This window comes from Cupressus sempervirens, chromosome 5 (assembly GCF_028749045.1).
Source record: "Cupressus sempervirens isolate cs-2001-9-10 chromosome 5, ASM2874904v1, whole genome shotgun sequence".
Lineage (NCBI taxonomy): Eukaryota > Viridiplantae > Streptophyta > Pinopsida > Cupressales > Cupressaceae > Cupressus > Cupressus sempervirens.
The window spans coordinates 76,789,100-76,798,543 of NC_143122.1; the positions used below are offsets into that span (position 1 = coordinate 76,789,100).

Here is a 9,444-nt window from a genome sequence, read left to right on the forward strand (position 1 = left end):
ACATTCATCTGGCCAATTCACACCTTCTAGGTCACCAAAATGATGGCCAAATTGCATGCTCCTATTTTTTCGGGATTTTCTTGCACACTGATAGTTGAACTGTGAGAGTTGGAACCTTTATTTGACCCAAATGGGTATCCAAAAATGAAAAGACATGAAACAGAAACTAAGTCTAAGTACATTTTTTTGGGTGACACAGGATTGCCCTTATACCTTTGGATGCTCCTGCATCATGAACATTTTGAGTATTTAGTGAATGTCTTGCAACTTGATGTTAAGGAGGTCATTACCCAAAGTACTTGGTAAATATCAAGTGACTTCATGTTCAGGAGGCCATTACTTAGAGTACTTGGTGAATATCACATGACTTGATATTATTACTTTTGATATCATGAGATGTATCTAATGGTGAATATCTTCTAATCAAGGATATTCTAAAACATGTCATTCTTGATATTAAGCTTAGGTAATATCATATCTTATGTTTAACCTCCCTAGCTAAGAGGGAGTGTTGATGTTTTGTAGCCTCTTTCTCTACTACTACTACCACTACTTCTACTGCTACTAGTACTACTACTGCTGCTATTGTTGTTGCTGCCACTACTACTGCTACTACTAGTACTAGTACTGCTACTACTGCTGCTACTATTGCTAGTAGTAGTACTACTACTACTACTGTTGCTGTTACTACTAATACTATTGTTGATGCTGCTACTGCTACTGATGTTGCTAGTAGTACTACTACTATTGATGCTATTACTACCACTAATACTATTGCTTCTAGTGTTGTTGTTGCTACTACTGTCGTGGTTGTGATCACTACGGCAGTAATGGTCGTCGTCACTGCTGCGACAGCTATGGCGTTGTTGCTATTGCCACCACTGTCGTGGTGGTTGTCTCGACAGCAAAGGCAACAACCTACTACTACTGTTGTTGCTACTATTGCTGCTATTGCTACTCCTACTGCTACTGCTACTACTGCTACTCCTACTGTCACTACCACTACTACTACTGCTGCTATTATTGCTACTACCACTATGACGACCGCCACTACAATTACTATGACTACTACTACCACCACTACGACTACTACCACTATGACTACCACTACTACTATGACTATTACTACTACTACCACTATGACTACGACCACTACCACTACTACCACTACCACCACCACCACTACCACTACCACTACTACTACTACCACCACTACCACTACCACTACTACTACTATGACTACGACTACGACTACGACCACTACTACCACCACGACCACTACTACTACTACGAAAATCATTTGAAGTTGTTAAGGGCTAAAACTCAGTAGTGCAAATTCAGTGCCCCTTTCGAGTTCTATAGATAGATAGATAGATAGATAGATTCGATTGATAGGTAGATTGATTTGATCGATAGATAAATGGATAGATAGATAGATCAATGGATGGATAAATAGATAGGTAGGTAGATAGATAGGTAGATAGATAGATTGATAGACAGACAGACGGATGGACAGACACATAGTAGCCAAACAGACATGACATGATTCAAAATAACAAATCAATATCCAATATTTATCAATTTCTACCTAAACACTCTTGGTCACCTTAATATCCATCTATATCCAATTTACTCTTACATTTTATCCTTTATGCTCCACCTATAGATATTTATTATTTATTTTTATCAAAGAAATTATCAAGTCTTCAGGTGTGCAATCCTCAGTAGCCAAGCATTTGTACATAAAGTTTTTTAAAGATGGTGCACAAGAAGCATGATATCTTACAAAGGTTCTTGGTATCTTTGTTCTTTGTTTTCTTATGTAGTTTTTATAACCCTTGTATCTAACCTTTGTGTTGGGCTTTTAATGCTAGTAGTCACTTCTTTATTGTTGATTTAATCTCCAATCATAAGGTGGGTAGGTCTTACACTTATAGCTAGAAAGCCACCCCTAGGGAGAGTACATCTTAGACTCGTAATTAGAATTCTTAAGAGAGAAAGAGTTATTTTTCCTAGTTTTGGGATTAGACATTTTTGAACCTTTGTGGATGGTTTTTATATCACATAGTGTAAGCAATCCATAGGCTAACTTTGCACACCTGCCAATCCTATAGTGTAAGTTGAATTTTAACAATTTTTTTAGTACAAGTTCATATGTTAGTCAATTGCTTAAACCTAAGGTTTCAACGTCTGGGCATTCATGAATCTCTAACCATCTCTAACCATCAAACAAGTATTAAGAAAATAGACCTTAATAAAAACCATTTGATGATAACGAGTATAACTGCCACTTCAACTACAACCTTTTCAAATATTAGAAATATTTTTAACTCGATAAATCCTCTCATTTTACATTACCACTCACTTTACAACTAAAACTCAACAATGTTACTATAGTTCAAGATTTATTTTCTTAATGAGTTTGTACCTTATTTTCTTTCTTCTATTTTTTATTAAGACTCTACTCTCATCAAATATTTATCATATAATTTTAAATTCATTTATAGTACATCAAATTAATTTTTCAGTTAAATTCTTTATTTATTCCCTTACAACATCTAAAACTCACCAAAGATGAAACCTCCTTCCTCACAATCATCTATCCAATCAACAAAACCCCCTTTCATGAAAGCATCATCAACTAAAATGTAAATATTATTTTATTCATTTTTAACTTTCCCTTATGATTTACATATTAGTTGGCTACATATCCACAAAACCTTTAAAGATGAAAGCTCCTTCCCCACTAAAAGCATCTATTCAATCAACTAAAATGTAAATTTTAACTTATTCATTTCTTTCATAAAAGCAACCAACTAAAATGTAAATTTTAACTTATTCATTTCATTTTTAACTCCGTTAATAATTTACATATTAGTTTAACTCCGTTAATGATTTACATATAATGTAAATTTTAACTTATTCATTTCATTTTTAACTCCGTTAATAATTTACATATTAGTTTAACTCCGTTAATGATTTACATATTAGTTGGCTACATAGCCACGGAACCTTTCAGTGCCCACATCTTTCGTTCTCTAGTCATTCTTATCGATATAATCCACATATTGTTATACCTATTTTAGTAGTGATGTAACTTGTCCCAGAATCCCATGAAACATTGCTCTCAGGATTAGAAAATGCCAAAAAACTGACTGTGTCCAAGCGTACTATTACATAAACAATCCTCCATAATGAGCTTGTACTAGGTACAGTCACCACCATTACAGGGATTAAATCAACTTTTGTTTTTGTTTGAAAGGTACGGAGAGCCCAACTATTGGTTACTCTAAGACAAAAGTAGAGAGAGTTCCATGAAATTAGATGAGTGATAGAAAACAATTTAGCGACAGGATCCTACTCTAAGCAGCTGCTTTGAGGATACAGGGAAGATCCCTGGAAGACATCTTATCTGAGGACGATGATGTTATTGACAAAAAAGTGCCATTCCTAGCCGCTGTAACGACCTCCAAGACATGATCCACTATCACTCCATCGACATTCAATACCTTTTGCTTTTGCAGTGCTTCAACGTAGTTGCTGTCCATCCACCGCAGCAGTTAACGGATTCAGTAACGATGCAGAAAAAAATGTAAAATTATAAGCTAGTATTGATGGCTGAGCAATGAAAAACCCAAAAAACCAAAAAACTTTGGAATTTTAATACTGACTTCAGTTCACCATAAGTGAGGAGGCATAGACCGGCGTCTTTAACTTTAGAGACTAATCCAGGATTCTCTAATATTGCTCTTACTTCACTCACTATTCCTTGCAGTCCACCTGCAAAGGAAAAAAAAAAAATCCACTCAGCTTATTACTCCTTAAAAGGGCCATCTCTCACTAATGTAATGTAGATTTATAACAAATCGGGTGCACAGTTAAGGCCCTTTTTGTTCTTTTGCTGTGGACTTTGCATTCACAATTATTATGTTGTGCTTTTAGATGGTCACATGAAGAACTGAATTGATTTTGAAAAAGAAACATACATTGAAGGCAAAGATGGATTGCACTTTCAATTGAATTTCTTCTTTCGTCCTTGTAGATATGAGTACCACCGTCTGTTAAGAAGAGAACCTAATAACACAAGCGTGATAGTGTAAGGGGGGGCAAAACATTCTTCGTCATATGGGGTGAACCGTATATGCTTCATGCTTCATCATTTAGAAATCATGAGAAAAAGTTTGAAGTTGCTTACGGGGAACTCTGGTTGCATTTTTCGCACTAAATCAACTGCGTCTGGGTGAAAGCTAGAGTAGAAAACTTTTCTGCCCTTCCCATATATTTCGACTTCCTAGAAACAAACTCGGGATTAAAAGCATAAACAAATAAGAACGAGGCAAATGACCGGATGCAGACATACAAAGATCACCCTACCCTTAGAACTACAGAAATCATTCTTTGGAGATCTGCTCGCGGGATCTCAGCTTCGTCATCGAATTTCAACTCTATGTTGAATCCAACAGGGTGAGGAATTCTCTCAAATGCATCCTTAAGAGTACATAGGCAGTCATTCACATTTACACTCCATCTACAGATACTGCCATCTGACGCTTTTCTAACTAGAGGCCTTTGAATCTAAATAACAAGAAACCAACGTTTATCAGATGTTGCATTACCAAAACCTGATGTCGTCCACAAACTCAAACATCTAAAAGGAGCTCACCTCTAGATCATCAGCTTGAAACCCTAATGAAAGGAACTCTTCAAGAGTGAGGTCCTCAATACGCCTTGTAATATAAAACCCCTGAAAAGCAAAGGAAAACATTAGAATGGTCAAGAAACAAAGGTAATTGTCGGAGTCCCAAGTCTCCAATGCGCCTCGCACAATGTTATCCCTGAAACAAGGATAATAACAAAGGAAAAGTTAGAATGTTCCATAAACAACAGAGTTGCCCAAGTTCCACAAGGTTCCTACTCCTGCTACATGGATCAATCATCAACCTATACTACCAGTACCAGATGCTGACACTTGAGTAATTTGAAACCCACCATCACTTATATAAATATAACATCTTCACAGCATGAAAGACCATTTAACAAATACATAATTTGTATGGAATAGGAAAGAAAAAGGAGCGCAATACACCTTGTTGTCTATTATGATGTGGTCATCATGGAAGATTACAGCATGGCCATCTTTAGTCACCTGTCACAAATTTAATTTGTGAAAATATCAAGACAAGTTCATATTCAATACATTTGGGTAAACAAAAAACAACTCAAATAAAGTGAACGGTCAAAAACAACAGAGTACAACACAGGAGGACAGGAAATTTCAGAGACTTACCTGTACATCAAATTCGACAAAATCTGCACCATTCTCTCCAGCTTGTGCCAAAGATTTTATGGTATTTTCCATAACAGAAGGTCCTGTGTTAGGAGCATCTCCAGCGATAATAATTTTGTTCTTGCCAGAACCACGATGGCCTATAATAGCAAGTGGTTGCTGCCCACTTAGTTTCTTGTCTGTTTGAGGGAAGTTAGAATGAGTACAAAACATCAATCAGAACTAAACTTTGCACTGCCCTCATAGGACATGATTCATACTTGAACTTCCTATGCAGAATGCAGAAGCCATAGATATTAAACTTCCACGAGTATAAAAGAACTTACCACATAAAATTTGAGCCATCCGGGGCCCTGCACATGAGATATTTATATTTGAAGGGGTGCTAGCTGCTTTTGTTGCAGCAGCATCGAAATTTGGACCTTGTGGAAACATTGCTGCAGCAGAAAAGAAAGAAGCTATCTGTTATTTCGTTTCAATCTCTAAATGGACTGTGGCGGGGAAAAAGGACTTCAGAAATTGTCAAGAAACTATCAAGAATCGAATAAGAAGCAGAGATTTTAAAAATGTTAGGAGCAGTAATAGGCTGATAGCATTTCGTACTGAAAAATCCATTCTACGCAAGTTACTAGAAAGTTTTATTGGATCAAAATTGTTTTAAAATGTAGTCTTTAGATCCAGCAAATTCGTTGGATGTGGAAATGAGAGCAAATAACTGCAACCCAAATTAAAAGAGGGGTAAAAAATTTATTGAATACCAAAGAGAATAGAACAGAGGAAACAAAGAGCACTAAAGAGCTTTATCCTGGTCAACAAGTTGAGCCAGCTTATGAGATAAGTCAGGGGGAAGCATCCTATGATCAACAATGTTCCAATCCGGCCATGCTTGGAGGCTCATTTAGCCAAGCAATCAGCTAGTGAAATAAAAAATCACTTCCAAATTTTTTGAAAAACTATTAACATTCGGAAAAAGCAGCAAAGATTTTTCAAGAAAAATGGAGCAGTGACAACATCTAAAACAATTTACGCTCTAGGATAACACAAGTCTTGGAAAGTAATATATTTTTTTAAATATAATAAATCTTAAATTGAATGAATTCGTTGGATTTGTTAACCTGCAACACTAGAGAAGGAATGACAGTAACTGAAGAAATTAATAATGAAAGATCAGATGAAATTTGCAAGAATGCACGATTTTGAACAACTCAGAAAATGGGCAATTCCTTAGAAATTTTAAAAATATAGAATATACAATAAGCTAAATTGGGAACAGATAGATAGATAGAGAGAGATAACTGCACAGACTAAAATTCGTGATAGCGGTTATTTTTATCTAACAAATTTTCACCTAAAATTGACAATAACAGAAAAGCGCTGCCCATTGAATAAATAATTACTCTTCCAAGAAAAAACTCAAAGAGTCTCTCCAAACGAATTAGACTTTGCAGAAACTTCAGAATTTATAAAAATTCTCCATAACAAAAAGCCGTTATAGCTCGTGACGGAATAACAGATGAAATTTGTAATGGTACAACTCGAAAATGGATAATTGCTTAAAAAGCAGAAAAATATAGAATATGCATTAAGCTAAGAGGGGGGAAAAGATACAGAGAAAAAGAGAAATAACTGCACAGGCTAAAATTCGTGTAACTGCTTATCTTTATCTGACAAATTTTCTCCTCAAATTGACAATAAAAGAAAAGCCCTGCCCATTTAATAAAAAAACCCTCTTCCAAGAAAAAACTTAAAAAGAGTCTCCCCCAACGAATTAGACTATGCAGAATCTTCAGATTTTATACAAATTTCCCAATACAAAAAGCCGGTATAGCTCGCTATATCAAAGTTCTCGAGATTATTCCAAATCAACAAAGAAAAAGAACGAAACGTGCAGATTCCTTAACAAATTCGCTATAAATTTGCAGATTATTCAGAAACTTTGGAGATAAATGAGTGTACAAGACACAAATTTCGGAAGCAAGTTCGAAACACGTGTATCAGAAGAGTTGTATTTTAGAAAGAAAAAGATCTCCTCCTCCAACAATTGCAGATTCGATTTGCAGTATTCAGAAATTTTTCAAATTTTCCAGGACAAACGTGGTGTCGATATACAGATTCTCAACAAATAGTCAAATCAAATACATTATACAAGTAGTCAAATCGAGGAAAATAAACAAAAATTTCCAATAAGAATTGGAAATTCTTCCACGACGAAAACAGTAAGGCATAAGTTTTACACGAATTCTTTGAAAAGATACAAATCGATGAAATCGACGACAAGGCATCCTAATTTTCTATAAAATCAACCAAAAGCCATGAAAAATGCCCCACACGAAATCAACCAAAAGCCAGGAAAAATGCCCCATACGAAATCAACCAAAAAAAAGCGATCATGATCATAAAAGAGTCATACCTAATAAAACATTTTCGCAACACCTGAAAAATATTTCTATACTCATCCAAGAAAAACTAATTCCAGGCAACCACCGAAACAAATTTAACGCAACTTTAGCAGAGAAACTTCAACTTACCTTCATAAGAAACGAATTTAATGAAACCGATCGGATAACCTACCAGATAAGATATGCATTGCAAATTTGCCGACCCGTTCCCAATTTGCAGGTAAATGAACTGCGTTCCAATTCGAAGCCTCAAACTCTGCGAATATGCATCAAAATCTCACGAATTTACACTCGAAAACATCCGTAGATCTACTCGGAGATGATTGAGACACGACAACTTTATGATTTGTTCAAGCCCTGCTCCATTTGGCCTCGAACTTTATAGTACAAATGGCTTCCCTGTCGGACTATTTTTTTTCAATGTTGCACGTTTCCACATTACCGGGAAAATTAGTTTTTAAAGGGCTTAAATTTAAATTGACTTGTATTTTATGGAGGCTGAACCATCGATGATGTTGCTATCGCTGACTCATCCGGCACGACCACGCTTGTGCGCCTTTTTTCTTTTCTTTTCCTGCAGTCAATGGGGCCCCGGCCATCTCAACAGAATATGTAGCGGGAATGCCGAGAATATTCTCAAACCATACTCAGAATATTCCAATGGATCCGAGAGGATTTTGTTTTTCTTTTGAACTCTTGGGAAAGATATAATTGATGGTAGGGAAAATGTATGAACATCTATAACTGAGAGAATATTGATTTTATTTTTTCGTTAGCAAAGTCGTTTTAAAGGATAGTTAAAGTTTTTTTATTACTATTTGTCCGTAGGCTAAGTACTATTGTGATGAATTTTATACTTTAACTAGTTATTAAAATTCAAACTAATACATTGACATAGCGTACATGCAAAAATTTTAACTTTACAATTTTTAGAAAATAATGTTGGTTTAGATTTTTATATTTTTATATTATATTTTTTATACTATAATTCTTTTCATTCAATTAAAAATACTAAAAAATTTATATTTCTTATATTATATTATTGTTTAAGAAATATTCTTATATATTATTATTTAATTATAATATAATAGTATCATTATATATATATATATATATATATATATATATATATATATATATATATATATATATATATATATATATATATATATATATATATATATATATATATATGCAGTAGAACATATATACCAATAATTATAATTATAAATAAAATTATAATTATAATTATAATTAATATCATTATAGAAAATATAATTTTATAATATTTTTATTAATTAAAATATTTAATATACTATTAATAAATTGACTAAATTAAAATTAGATTTACATAAAAACTAAAGGCAAGTACTAAGCCAATATGTGGCACTATTAAGTATAAAGTGAAGTGAAGTGAAGTGGTGATATAATGTATTATTTAGGGTTTAAGTTTGATGTTTTTTCATTAAGTATACAAGGATAATTAGTTTCCACAATCAGAAATAACTATTTTTAGATATTTGAATAATGTCTGAAGTTTTATATATTATATAAATTATATGATTGGGTGATTTGATTTGATATCTTAATAGATTATGAAAATTTAATGACATTACAACATTTACATTTTTAAATCTTAAGTGTAAAATATAAATTAATTCATTGCTTAAAAACCATTTACATAATTGTAATAATCTATTTAAGTAATTATAAAATATAACAATGTTAGTTACTATCAAAGTACATATCAAAGTACAT

At 33.7% G+C, this 9,444-nt stretch overlaps 1 protein-coding gene across 2 annotated transcripts; it reads right to left on the reverse strand.

The window, feature by feature from the left end:
- Positions 1 to 3,133: 3,133 nt before the first annotated feature.
- LOC149554629 (glycerophosphodiester phosphodiesterase GDPD1, chloroplastic-like) lies at positions 3,134 to 8,037 on the reverse strand. Of its 2 annotated transcripts, none has more exons than XM_089828694.1 (10): positions 7,859 to 8,037; positions 5,614 to 5,724; positions 5,288 to 5,466; positions 5,087 to 5,146; positions 4,664 to 4,744; positions 4,375 to 4,575; positions 4,196 to 4,291; positions 3,987 to 4,074; positions 3,672 to 3,780; positions 3,134 to 3,540 (listed from the first exon to the last, which is right to left on the reverse strand). In XM_089828694.1, the coding sequence occupies exons 1-10, from the start codon at positions 7,872 to 7,874 to the stop codon at positions 3,363 to 3,365; spliced, it is 1,119 nt and encodes a 372-aa protein (XP_089684820.1). In that variant the 5' UTR covers positions 7,875 to 8,037; the 3' UTR covers positions 3,134 to 3,362. The 2 variants fall into 2 exon arrangements, with proteins under 2 accessions (XP_089684820.1, XP_089684821.1); XM_089828695.1 differs by lacking the exon at positions 7,859 to 8,037 and adding an exon at positions 7,244 to 7,374.
- Positions 8,038 to 9,444: the final 1,407 nt, after the last annotated feature.